The sequence below is a fragment of the Pseudophryne corroboree genome, chromosome 6 (assembly GCF_028390025.1).
Source record: "Pseudophryne corroboree isolate aPseCor3 chromosome 6, aPseCor3.hap2, whole genome shotgun sequence".
NCBI classification, from domain to species: domain Eukaryota; kingdom Metazoa; phylum Chordata; class Amphibia; order Anura; family Myobatrachidae; genus Pseudophryne; species Pseudophryne corroboree.
Genome location: NC_086449.1, coordinates 663568050 through 663582676, shown reverse-complemented (window position 1 = coordinate 663582676; position 14627 = coordinate 663568050). Strand labels below are relative to the sequence as shown.

Here is a 14627-nt window from a genome sequence, read left to right as displayed (position 1 = left end):
TGGAAATTCAGTTATGGATTATACAGTGGTTTCAGCAGATTGTCAAGATTTTAAAATTGCTAAAAAAAAAAAAACCAAAACACATTATTGCTGACATTTCTTATTAATACAACATGTTACAAGCAAATGAACTACTTTTAGTAAGGTTGATAAAGCTTTAAGTTGCCTACTCACACATGACCGGTTTCATGAGCTACTACAAAAGCTGAAGAGAATCCATCCTCATGATTTAGTGTGCAGCTTCTCACTGGGTGGCACATTCCTGTAACGGGAGCATAGCCTAAAGAAAAAGAAGCAGAAAAATAACAATACATTTTTTATATATATTTAAAATAAATGTAGATATTAAATAAAATGTCTTTCATTTTTACCACTCTGTTGTAGAACATTATTACCAATGCAACAACTTACACAAAATTTTACTTTAAGCAGAATATAAGGCTGCATTGGCAAAGAAAACAGACTGAGACAAAATAACAGAAACAGAAAGGGATGCAGTTAATCCCGATGGACAGGATCCCGCTGGTTGAAATACCGACGCCGGAATCCGAAAGGATGCTGTAAAACCGGCGTCTGAATCCCGACGGAGCTAAGGATGACGACATCAAAGTACCGACACTAGAAATCCTGATCGTTCTTACATTGGGGGGTGGGAGGTTAGGTTTAGGCACTTGACGGGTTGTTAAGGTTAGGATGCAGAGACGGAAAGGATTTGGTTAGGTACCGGGGAGGGAGGATTAGAGGTTAGGCACCAAGCGGGGAGGGTTAGGGTTAGGCATCACCAAGCAGGGTTAGGTTTAGGCACCCACAAAGGAGGGTTAGGGTAGGGAACAATGGAGGATTAAGGTTCTTACTGGGGGGCTGTCTGGATTCTGATGGTCAGGATGCCGCTGTTGGTATTCTGACTGCTGAAATCCCATCCATCGGGATATCATACTGAATCAAACAGAAACTGCCACCAAACTAGTTGTGTTTTGGTTTCAGTTTCATACAGAGTCATGCCACATTTGGGCAAATATATCACTAATTGAAACATACTGTATATACAGTATGCTACATTTGGCAACATATTGTGGGATTAGTATACAGCATGTTCATTTTCAGGACTCGTATAAAATGTTATAAATCATATGTAGAACTGTGGCTTGATAGTATGTTGAAATCATAGGCAGCTTTTGGCCACCTTGTGACTTTCTTCTAAATAAGTGGCTATGCTTGAATCTAGGTTTCCGGCCGCCCCAAACAAAGAAACAGTTTTAGGGGGCACTAAAATTATGATGGTAATAAATATAATCTACCAAAAGTATCCTAATTACATGAGATCATCCAGAAATAGTTGTATCCTTAAAACATGAAGGCATACAGAAATACAAAAGGTAGCCACGCCCATCTATGCCGCAATGTGTACGCACGTGCCTGCCTCGTACCTCTGTTTATTTAAAAATGATCTGAAAGAAGACCATTACATAAAATTTGAGTGGCTTGATTAGTATATGTTATCCGAAAACAAGAAATTTCAAAGGGAACCAGAATCTCAACATTATATGTGATCCCAGTATATCATGCCAAAAGCCTTTATGGCATCTAAAGATAAAATAGCCTTTGGGGTAACAGACCTGGCACACTGGGACTCCTGAACCACTGATAGCATTCTTCTCATATTTACAACCGAAGATCTACAGTCTTCTCATATTTACAGCCGAAGACCTACCCATTAAGAAACCTGTCTGGTTCTGGCGTATGATAGATGGAAAACATGTTTTAGTCAGCTAATAACGTAGTCATTTACATTAAGTAGAGACATTGGACTATAGGATCCAAGAAGAGACAGGTCTATGCCAGACTTCGGGAGGACATTAAGAATGTCAGAACTGTAATATTTGGGAATGTCCCTCATATCTAAAATTGTTGCAAACTGTTGTAAGTGTTGGGGTTAACCATGAGGATAGGAGCTTATAAAATTCTGATGTGCTTTTTTCATTTTAAGACCAGCAATAGCATGAAAAAGCAATAATTCAGTAATAGGGGCAGTTAACAAATTACCATGAGATTCTGAAACTTAAGGTATAGCTAACCCACCCCAAAACTGATAAGCATTAGCATTATTAAGGGTTGTGGTTGAATAGAGATCTGCATAAAATTGTTTAAGAACTAGAGCTGTCTGGGCAATAGAAGTCGTGATACTACCATCTTGTTGGAGAGGGTGCACCACCCGTATTAGTAGATCTTTACATATTTTCTAATAATATTACACATTTTTTTATCCAATAGTTTACTTGTATTTTTCTTTGAGGGAAATATTTTGTAAGAAGTCTTGTTTTATAAATACCAACCACTCCGCAATCGACAAAATGGAGGGTCTTAACCAACGACCGGGTGACCTCATCTGGTGGTCCGTAGCCCTGGACCTGAACCTTAGTGTTAGGGACCCACCAAATGAGTTCACCTGCTCATTGGTTGGTGGACCCATATTTTTGGGCCAAAAATTATGATTAGAACCTCCATTTTGCTATATGTTAGGTTACAGTGTTTATTACAATTTTTCTGATTAGCAGTGCTCAGTATCATAGATTGTGCATCTGCAATTTTTTTGTTCTGTGTGGAACCAGTTCTGTAGTAGACCTGGTCACTTTTTCCAAGAGAACGGGCATTCCAGATGTATACTTCTAAGAGACAAAGGGGGTCATTCCGAGTTGATTGCTAGCTGCTTTTGTTCGCTGCTTAGCGATCAGTTAAAAAAATGGCTAATCTGCGCATGCGTATGCACCGCAATGCACATGTGACATATGGGTACAAAGAGCATTGTGGTTTTGCACAGGTTCTAGCAACGCTTTCAGTCGCACAGCCGATTGCAAGGAGACTGACAGGAAGAGGACGTTTCTGGGTGTCAACTGACCGTTTTCTGGGAGTGTTTGGAAAAATGCAGGCATGGCCGGGCGTTTGCTGGGCGGGTATCCGACGTCATTACAGTGTCATTCGTCGCAGCAATCATCGCACAGGATAAGTAACTACAGGGCAGGTCTTGTTTTGCACAAAATGTGTTTGCAGGCGCACTGCTGCACAGGCGTTCACACTCCTGCAAAGCGAAAAAATACACTCCCCCGCGGGCGGCGACTATGTGTTTGCACGGCTGCTAAAAACTGCTAGCAAGCGATCAACTCGGAATGACCCCCAATGTCTTGTCTGAAGTTACGATATTTTTGAAAGATATTAGCTTAGATAGTTCACAAAATTAAAACATTTCAAATTATGGGAATCTGGAATTGAAAGAACAGGTGGGAGAGCTTGATTGTCACAACTAATGCTCATGAAAATGAATATTATCAGCTAAGATTTGTGCTACCTAGAACAGAAGTGTAGTCTAATGATTCGTGGCATGGTGGAACGTTGTCCAAAGTTGGTAAACAAAGCAGTCTTGCCAATGTCATGGGATACAGTAAAGTGCAGGTCAGTCTGGAGCAAGCTGTGAAGCTAATACTTTGGAAACTGTCTGGTGCCAGAGTGGGATTTAAATAGGTTATCCCAGTGGTTCTTAAACTTTGCGCAGTGGCACCCTGGAGTGCCTCAGGACGCTTGCTACGCTCGCCACCAGCGGGCTCGGTCGTCACTACGCTTGCAAGAAGTTCTATTCCCACACTCTGGGTGTCATGGACACTCACGAGTGGAAATAGACCATTTGGGTCGGCATTCCATCTGGCGGCATTGTTAGCGTTCGGGATTCCAGCATCGGCATGCTGACTGCCGGCATAACCAGTGCTTGTGGCTGCTAATCATAAAATATGTGGACAAAGAGAAGCAAATCTTGTCCCCCACCACATAACTGAACCTAAGGATGACATTTAAACACAATTTAGTTAATTTAATATTTCTTTCTAAACCTTTGGCCCAGGAGTGCCGTGAAAACAATTCTGATATGCTAGAGCACCGTGATTCAAAAACGTTTGAGATCTACTGGGCTAGCCTGATTTGAATTTACTGCCATTGTGACATCAATGGTCAACTGCCAAAAAGTACATAATGCTGCAGCAGCAGTGTGCTTTGCCCTACGACTATAGGAAGAAGCAGGACAGCCTGAAAGTATATGCATGAAGGGAGCAGAGAGAAAGCCCATATCATCAGACTATGTTTAGGTGTCACTTATATCCTGTTTGCAAACATATATCTGGCATTCATTTCAATAATGAGCGCCATGCTTTAGCAAAGCAACCTTAAGCTCAAACCAATGTCTCTTTTCATCTCTATTGAGGACTGTGCAACTTGCTATGACAGCAGAAGGTACAGTAGCCTTGGTACTGAGTGGGAGAGTGGATGCTTGTTTTCCAGGTGTGCCACAATGAAATGGCATCACAACCTACAGCACTTAAGGAACAGGTACCGAATAAAAAAAAAAAAAATGGAAAACACAGACCAAGTAAATATTAAACTATTAATTCCAAAAATTAATGGTGGTTTTGAGAACGTACATGTGACGAGGATCTTAATACCTTGTGTGAATATGCAACTAAATGTTCATTTACTATATTGCCGACATGCACTTTCAATAAAGGAGCAGGAGACCGTCTTTTGGTAGCCAGCAGTAGGATATGAGATAACACAAAGTCAAACAACTGGGGCAATTCTGTTGAGAGCCACCAACAAAACCTGGTAGATGGCAATGGGCCTATTTTTGTAATACAGTACTAGTACTCAATTTAGTTCACAACTTTTAATTGGCGGCAGAATTAGTCAATGCAATTATCAATCACAGGATGGAATTTGTTGATTGCAGATTGTCATTGCTAAAGCTTTGCTGGGGATAACAGAAGAAGAGAGATACTAAGTAGCCTTTGACTCTTCAGCAAATATTTTGTTAAAGGAGCCTGCCAGGTCATGACCCGTGGACCATGGTATTATGTGAAGTTATTAAATTTGACTTTGCATTATTTAACACAGCCTTTATTTGAGGTTTATTTCCTCTTTTTCTAAATTGGTTGCAGGGAAACCCAAGCATATGTAAAGCTTTTTCACCTGTTTGGCTCAAAGATACACAAGCTGAGTGTGTTACAGGTGTTTTCCTCATTTATATTCTACATAGACGGTGATGCAACCAGTGCCACTGTATTTATCCAGACACTTCATCATCATCAATGTCTAACATTAAACTCATAAAATAGTCTTGACCTATTTCTAGCAATCTACCTGGTGGTGGTAGAAAGAATAAAATTACTATTGTGAAATAGTAAGGACAATAATGGGAACTTTTACATTCTAAATAAAAACTTTTGACTAGAATATGATGTGATTGTATGCTCATTTTCTGGGCAATACCTTATAAATCTATAGCTATCCAGGGGTATAGTTACTCCTGGTAACCTATGGAAGCAATTTATAAGCAGTGAGATTTTACAGTTACAGTGGTAGGAGACACACAGAGGATTATATTTGAGAGAGAAGGAAGGATCTACAAAGAGATACTTATTTAGTTAATTATTAAATCATAGTCGCAATAAAACGTAATTTAATTTTACTGAAATAAAAGTTTGTCTAGTTAACCTGTCATTTTTATTTCACTAATCATAGCTTTTGCATATTTTCTAAATAGCATTTTTGGTCTATTTACCAAATAACTTTCTAATATAGAAAACAACTGCGACACATTACAAATCGGACCCACGCAACACCGGGTGACCCTGCTTATTATATAATAGAAAGTTGTATTGAGCCACAACATTGAATTTTTCTAGAAATGATTGAAATGTTATCTTTACTTCTAAAATTAATTAGAAAAGAATTAACAAGTACAGTAGTTGTTATTCTTTTTCTTTTTTGCTATTTCTGCTATACTGTATGCATGATAGTGGCCTACAAAGCCAAACCTCTCTAGTGTGGTCCGTGTTATGGGGATCACTATGTTATACCACCTCACGGGATGAAACGGATATGGAAAAAAATTGGCTGCATATTTTGTGTAAATTGCTACATTGCAATTATATATTTACCTTGCATACCAGTGGGACCAAACTCTTGCCTTGTGAGAAATATTGCATGATCATGGTATTCAGCATGTCCAGTATCTGGCTTCTGTTGTAAATAAGCCCAGCGGCACACATTTTCTAAACTTTGTGAAGGATTTCCAACTTCAATTAAACTGGAGGACTACAAAAGAAAAACAATAAATATGCATTATATGGTTTCAGATACAAGGATAAAAAAAGTGTTTTTTTTAAGAAAATGTGATTCTTGCCATCTCTAAAAATCAAAATGACATAAAAATTAGAATTATCTTATTTCGAACTGGAGTGAAGGCCTTGGGAGCAGATTCTATCCTGCAATCACAAACCAACCCAATATACCCTAACTAGAGATAAGTGAAAGTATCAAAACCGTACAATGAAAAAAATGTTCTCAATCCGCATTTGTCTGCAAAATTTCATTCAGATTGGTCAAGTCAAATCCAAATCACATAAGACATCAGAGTGACAACTGACTGTTGTCATCCCAGCTCTCTTCATTGTGTAAATATGACAATTATGCAGAATGGGGAAATTAAGGTGAAATTTGAACATTGCATTGCAAGAACATACAGCCTCAGTGAAATGGACTGTCCAGATACAACACTCAACCTGCAAGAAAAATGTCAGAAAATCCCAGGACAAGCACAAATTTTCAAAGCCAACAATGCAAAACACCATCTTAACCATTTACAAGAAACAAATACAAATAACAGCTATAATAAAAATGTAGCAATCAAAAGTGATGACAGTGACTGGAGAGATCTCAAAGAATTATGGTTTCGGCTATCTAACCTGTCATTTTGCTATAATAAAAGGTTTAATAGAAATTCCTCCCGTTCCAGAACAGGCTGGCCCACTTCGCATCGGTGGGGGATAAATGTTTGGGTACTATAGTGCATATGTTTGGCTGCCTATCAATAAAGTAGGTTAACTAATTTGTGTTAAGCATTCAAATTTAGCAGGTCAGTTCGCTTCTAATGCAGTTTTCCTTTAATCCAATAAATGACGTTGGATCAAGAGAAGATGAAGAAAGAAAACTATTATAGTCACTATGCTACGTACAATATGGAGTGAAACTTAAATATTAATATAATAATTGAAAAAACAAAGGGGTCACAGATAATATACAGGTTGAGTATCCCATATACAAAATGCTTGGGACCAGAAGTATTTTGGATATCGGATTTTTCCGTATTTTGGAATAATTGCATACCATAATGAGATATCATGGCGATGGGACCTAAGTCTAAGCACAGAATGCATTTATGTTTCATATACACCTTATACACACAGCCTGAAGGTAATGTAGACAATATTTTTAATAACTTTGTGCATTAAACAAAGTGTGTGTACATTCACACAATTCATTTATGTTTCATATATACCTTATACACACAGCCTGAAGGTCATTTAATACTTTATGTATTAAACAAAGTTTGCGTACATTGAGCCATCAGAAAACAAAGGTTTAACTATCTCAGTCTCACTCAAAAAATTCTGTATTCTGGAATATTACGTATTTCGGAATATTTGGATATGGGATATTCAACCTGTATTAAGTTTTTAAGGGAATACAAAGATATTTAATAATATTCTAAGGTCACACATATAATATGTAAGGTGCACAGATAATATTTTATAGGAGAATAAACTAACGGGGAACAAATAATATTTATAAAAATACTAATCAGACACACTTTAGACTCCTTATTATAAAGAAAGCATAGTTAATATTTATTACATTTTAGGGGCATGAATTATATTTATTCAGCTGCAGGGGTACCATTAGGGGGTCAATGCTACAGCATCACTAGGTGCAGGGCCCATAGTAAGGTTGTGGTTTGGCTTAAACCGCAGCTAATTAAGGAGTTTGAAATAGCTGCACATTACCAGTAATTTGTATTTTTCCCCTCCAAACTGCTGGCTAATACATTTGGAAGTTTAAGCAGAGAAATCAGAGATGTGTGGTCATATCCAGTGACTGCAAATGTATCTGAATACCCAGCCTTTGATAGATTTGATCCAATTGTGTTTTCAAAAGCGTAACATGGAAATTCCCTGCAATACATTTTTATATCAGCAGATGGCACTCTGAGAGTTTTGTGTCCCAATTCAGAAGAATAGAAAATGTAAAGCATATGGATATTACTTTTGTATAAAATTACTATGTTAATGTATCAGCTTAAAGTCTGCGGAATCTGTGCTTTAAGCAGAGGTAAATTTCAGTCAGAAATAAAATGCAGAAAACTAATGAACACAGCGCCCCATATAGAGTCTACCAACTCTGTAGTTCAGTGGTGGCCAACCTGTGGCTCTTGAGCCTCATGTGGCTCTTGCTTTATTCAAATGTGGCTCCGGACACTCAAAGTCACGTGACCACAACAGATCCGGAAACTGCTGCACTCCAGCCAGACACGCAGCAGCACTACGGAAACTGAGAACTGAGAAAGCCAGATACTAGAGGTGAGACACCGATTGGCAAACAGGGGACACATAAGGGGCTGCTGCAATGGCATGAGGTGTATTTTCGGAGGGCTGTAGTGACACATGAGGGTCCTGGCAGGAGTGACACAGGAGAGTGCTGGCAGGAGTGACTCATGGGGGAGCTGGCTGTAGTGACATACTGTAGGAGTGTGCTAGCAGGAGTGACACATGAGGTAGCTGGCTGAGGTGACACAGTAGGGTATGTGGAAGTGGCTTTTTAAATGTATTTTATGTTGGATCTGGCTTTAAAAATGTATTTTATGTGGATCTGGCTTTTTAAATGTATTTTATACCAGCGGTGTGGCCTAGCAGGCACAAGGCCACACCCCATTTTTGCATGTGCGCCTGTGGCTTGATGTCGGCTCTTTGACGTGACTAACAAGATTTTTGGGCTCTTTGTTTCTGACTGGTTGGCCACCCCTGCTGTAGTTGGTAATAAGATTACTAGTACTGGAGTGGCAGATTTGCTACCGCAGTGGTTTAATTATAGATGGACAGAGGTGCCTTAGACCCAAGTTAACTTATAAAACAATATAAATACACACACATATATATATATACATACACACACACACGTACGTGTGTGTGTGTGTGTGTGTGTGTGTGTGTGTGTGTGTGTGTGTGTGTGTGTGTGTGTGTGTGTGTGTGTGTGCGCTATATATGGAACTTGCTTGACTTCTTGTAGTCCAAATATAAAGTTACATTTTAGCTATATATTTCTACTTGATAATCACATTTGAGGGGGAAGAAATGACCCACTCATACACTACAAAAAACATAAAAAAATACTGGGAAATGGACAAAGTTCAGGATACGTTGGAATTTAGATTCTTCATCAATCTCCATATACTATTTGGAAATTACACTTTGTGAGATAGTAATACCTCTTTCACATTGCACAAATAACCCTGTATATTGGCCCTCATTCCGAGTTGTTCGCTCGTTGCCGATTTTCTCTATTTTGCGATTAGTCGCTTACTGCGCATGCGCAATGTTCGCAGAGCGCATGCGCTTAGTTATTTTACTCAACAGTTAGGTATTTTACTCACGGCATTACAAGGAATTTTCTTCGTTCTGGTGATCGGAGTGTGATTGACAGGAAGCGGGTGTTTCTGGGCGGAAACTGTCCGTTTTATGGGTGTGTGTGAAAAAACGCTGCCGTTTCTGGGAAAAACGCGGGAGTGGCTGGAGAAACGGGGGAGTGTCTGGGCGAACACTGGGTGTGTTTGTGACGTCAAACCAGGAACGAAACTGACTGAACTGATCGCAGTGGCAGAGTAAGTGTCGAGCTACTCAGAAACTGCTAAGAAATTTCTATTCGCAATTTTGAGAATCTTTCGTTCGCAATTCTGCTAAGCGAAGATTCACTCCCAGTAGGCGGCGGCTTAGCGTGTGCAATGCTGCTAAAAGCAGCTTGCGAGCGAACAACTCGGAATGAGGGTCATTGCCGGGTTGACGTGCGGTGTGAAGGGGATATGTTACAATTTCCCAGGTCGACTGACCTGGTATTTCAACCCAGGAATAAAGCAGGGATATTACCGCGTTGAAGTGCAGTGTGAATGGGTTGCCGGGTTGATGTGACCTGGAATCTGTTCACACTATAGAGAGAGGCAGTGCTATAGGGTCAGGCGATACTTGTATATGATCTGATGAGTTGCCACCTCCGCACACGTCATCAATCTAGCAATATGCCAGGTTGGTGCTGTCAGTCTGAAAGGTGTCTGAAGCGGTTCACACTCAGGAAGGACTCAATGTAGAAGTCCCAGGAGCGACCCGCCTTTAGCGATGTGAAAGTTGGAAAAAAAACAATTTTAATTACCTACCGATAAATCCTTTTCTCGTAGGCCATAAGGGATATTGAGGAGATTTAGTACAATGGGTATAGACGGGGTCCAAAGGAGCCGATGCACTTTAAATTTATTCACTGGGTGTGCTGGCTCCTCCCCTCTATGCCCCCTCTCACAGGCAATTATAGGCAAAACAGTGCCCGAAGGAGAAAGGACATACAGTATATGAGAGAAAGAACATAATAAAAATGAGTGGTGAGATTTATACACCAGCAAACCACTAACATACAACAACCAGCAACAGCTGAACAAGTAACCACAGTAAAGAGAACTTGCAGAAAAGTCAACGCACTGAGGCGGGAGCCCAACATCCTTTATGGACTACGAGAAAAGGATTTACCAGTAGGTAATTAAAATAGGATTTTAATACCTACCGGTAAATCCTTTTCTCCTAGTCCGTAGAGGATGCTGAGGACTCCAAAAGGACCATGGGGTATAGACGGGATCCGCAGGAGACATGGGCACTTTAAGACTTTCAAGGGTGTGAACTGGCTCCTCCCTCTATGCCCCTCCTCCAGACCTCAGTTATTAAAACTGTGCCCAGGGAGACGGACATTTCGAGGAAAGGATTTACTTTTATACTAATGGTGAGATTCATACTAGCTCACACCTCAACCATGCCGCACAACATGGCATGCAACATGACACACGCCAACAGGCATGAACTATTTACAGCAACATGCTGAAAACAAATGAAACACAACTTGTGTAACTATAAAGAACAAACTGCAGGTAAAGTACGCACTGGGTCGGGTGCCCAGCATCCTCTACGGACTAGGAGAAAAAAATTTACCGGTAGGTATTAAAATCCAATTTTCTCATACATCCTAGAAGATGCTGGGGTCCACTTCAGTACCATGGGGTTATACCAAAGCTCCAGTACGGGCGGGAGAGTGCGGATGACCCTGCAGCACCGATTGACCAAACTTGAAGTCCTCATTGGCCAAAGTGTCAACCTTATAAAATTTAGCAAATGTGTTTGACCCTGACCAAGTAGCTGCTCGGCAAAATTGTAAAGCCGAGACACCCCGGGCAGCCACCCAGGATGAGCCCACTTTCCTAGTAGAATGGGCCTTCACCGACTTCAGTACCGGCAAGCCTGCCGTAGAATGAGCGTGCTGAATTGTCCCTCTGATCCAGCGCGCAATAGTCTGCTTAGAAGCAGGACACCCAATCTTGCTTGGAGCATACAGGACAAATAGAGCCTCTGTTTTCCGTAACTGAGCTGTTCTTCCGACATAAATCTTCAAAGATCTAACCACATCTAGAGACTGTGACGCAGTGAAAGTGTCAGTAGCTACTGGCACCACAATAGGTTGGTTTATGTGGAAGGACGACACCACCTTTGGAAGAAATTGCTGACGAGTTCTTAACTCTGTCCTATCTTCATGGAAGATCAGGTAAAGGCTCTTGTGAGACAAGACCCCCAACTCACCACTTTCCAAGTGAGAAACTTCAATTCTATCTCCTGCAGAGGTTCAAACCAATCTGACTGAAGGAACTGCAACACCACATTAATGTCCAATGGTGCCACTGGAGGCACAAATGGAGGCTGGATGTGCAGAACCCCTTTCACGAACATCTAAACCTCTGGAAAGGAGGCCAATTGTTTTTGAAAGAAAACTGATAAGGCCGAAATCTGGACCTTGATTGACCCCAATCTAAGGCTCGCATCCACACCAGCCTGCAGAAAATGGAGAAAACGTCCCAACTCAAACTCTTCCGCAGGAGCCTTCTTGGATTCACACCAAGACACGTATTTTCTCCAAATACGGTGGTAATGTTTAGACGTTACTCCTTTCCTGGCCTGAATAAGAGTGGGGATGACTTCCTTGGGAATACCCTTTCGGGTTAGGATCCGACGCTCAACAGTCATGCCGTCAAACGTAGCCGCAGAAAGTCTTGATACACACACGGCCCCTGCTGTAATAGGTCCACTCGAGGAGGAAGAGGCCGAGGTTCTTCTATGAGCAACTCCTGAAGATCTGGATACCAAGCCCTCCTTGGCCAGTCTGGGGCAATGAAGATTGCTCAAACTCTTGTTCTTCTTCTTATTTTGAGAACTTTTGGAATCAATGGAAGTGGAGGGAAAACATATACCGACCAAAACACCCACTGGGTCACCAGTGCATCCATTGCTATTGCTTGAGGGTCTCTCGACCTGGAACAATATCTCTGAAGCTTCTTGTTTAGACGAGATGCCATCATGTCTACTTGAGGAACTCCCCAAAGACTTGTAACCTCTGTGAAGACTTCTTGGTGGAGACTCTCCTGGATGGAGATCGTGTCTGCTTCCCAGTTGTCCACTCCAGGAATGAAAATTGCTGACAGAGCTCTAACATGTCTTTCTGCCCAGAGGAGAATCCTTGTCACCTCTGCCATTGCCGCTCTGCTTTTCGTTGCGCCTTGCCTGTTTATGCACGCGACTGCTGTTACATTGTCCGACTGGATCTGCATGGGATGATCTTGAAGAAGATGTACCGTTTGTAGAAGGCCGTTGTAAATGGCTCTCAATTCCAGAACGTTTATGTGAAGGCAGGCTTCCCGACTTGACCATTTTCCTTGGAAGCTTTCCCCCTGTGTGACAGCTCCCCAGCATCGGAGACTTGCATCCATGGTTATTAGGACCCAGTCGTGAATCCCAAACCTGCGTCCCTCTAGTAGGTGAGAACTGTGTAGCCACCACAGGAATGAAATCCTGACTTTGTGGACAGGATTATTTTCTGGTGCATGTGTAGGTGGGATCCGGACCACTTGTCCAACAGGTCCCACTGGAATACTCTGGCATGAAATCGGCCAAACTGTATGGCCTCGTAGGCCGCTACTATTTTCCCCAACAACCGAATGCATTGATTGAATATTTGTTTGACCATTTTCTGGATTTCCAGAGCTTTTTCCACTGGAAGAAATACTCTCCATACTTCTGTGTCCAGAATCATCCCTAAAAGGACAATCTTGCCGTCGGTTCAAACTGCGACTTTGGAAAATTCATAATCCAACCGTGTTGTTGGAGTATTGACAGTGAGAGTGCGATGTTCTGCACCAACTGTTCCCTGGATCTCGCTTTTATCAGGAGATCGTCCAGATAAGGAATTATATTGACTCCTTTTTGACGAAGGAGGACTATCATCTCCGCCATCACCTTGGTGAATACCCTCGGTGCCGTGGAGAGTCCGAACGGCAACGTCTGGAACTGGTAATGGCAATTCTGTACTGCGAATCTCAGATAAGCTTGGCGAGGAGGATAAATGGGAACATGCAAGTAAGCATCCTTTATGTCTACTGACACCATCAAGTCCCCCTCCTCCAGACTGGAAATCACTACCCACAGGGATTCCATCTTGAACTTGAACCTTTCCAGGTAGAGATTCAGATTTTTCAGGTTTGAAAATCGGTCTGACCGAGCCGTCCGGCTTCGGAACTACGAAGAGGCTTGAATAAAAACCTTCTCCTTGCTGTGACAAGGGTACCAGGACAATGACCTGATCCCGACATAATTTTTTAATTGCCGGTGTTACTGCCTCTCTTCCTGGAAGAGAAGCTGGCAAGGTCGATTTGAAAAATCATCATGGGGGCACATCTTGAAACTCTAGTTTGTACCCATGGGACACTATTTGTAAGACCCATGGGTCCAGGCCAGATCGAATCCAGATTTGGCTGAAAAGTTTCAGACGTGCTCCCACCCGAGCATAAGGCAAGAATGTTGACTTACCTGCGGTAGCCGCCGAGACTAACGCATCCAACCCATCACCAAACAAGGCCTCACCTTAATACGGGAGAGCCTCCATATTTCTTTTGGAATCTGCATCAGACTGGCGAATCCACAACGCCCTCCGAGCCGATACTGCCATGGTAGCGGTTCTTGATCCCAAGAGACCAATATATTTCATGGTTTCTAGTATGTACGCAGCAGTGTCTTTGATATGACCTAACATTAGGACTTTCTCGTCTCCATCTATTGTCAATGTCTAATGACAAGTTTTCTGACCACTTTTCAATAGCACTACTCACCCACGCACAGAGAATGGTAGGCCTGAGTAGTGTCCCATTGGCCACATCAATAGATCACCTCACTCACTTGCGGTCTGTCGGCTCCTTAAGTGAAGCCATCCCAGGTGCAGGGAGAAACACCTTTTCTGTTTTATGACAGGGCCTTGTCTAAAATGCCAGGTGACTCCCACCTTTTGGTAAAAGGTAAGCGGCCTGAATTCCTTTGGGAATCTGAACTTTCTTTTTAGGTTAAATCAGACTCCCTCAAAGAGACTGTTCAACTCCTGAGGTGGAGGGAAAATTACATTACTTC

The 14627-nt window shown here is 41.7% G+C and overlaps 1 protein-coding gene across 1 annotated transcript in view; it reads right to left on the bottom strand.

Annotated features, from left to right (window-relative positions):
- LOC134933200 (A disintegrin and metalloproteinase with thrombospondin motifs 2-like) overlaps positions 1-14627 on the bottom strand; it is a 968191-nt gene that overhangs the window by 362801 nt on the left and 590763 nt on the right. The window contains exons 6-7 of the mRNA XM_063928241.1: positions 5979-6135; positions 175-280 (exon numbers count right to left, since the gene is read on the bottom strand). Of these exons, the coding sequence (XP_063784311.1) occupies positions 175-280; positions 5979-6135 (263 nt within the window). The remainder of the gene's footprint in view (positions 1-174; positions 281-5978; positions 6136-14627) is intronic.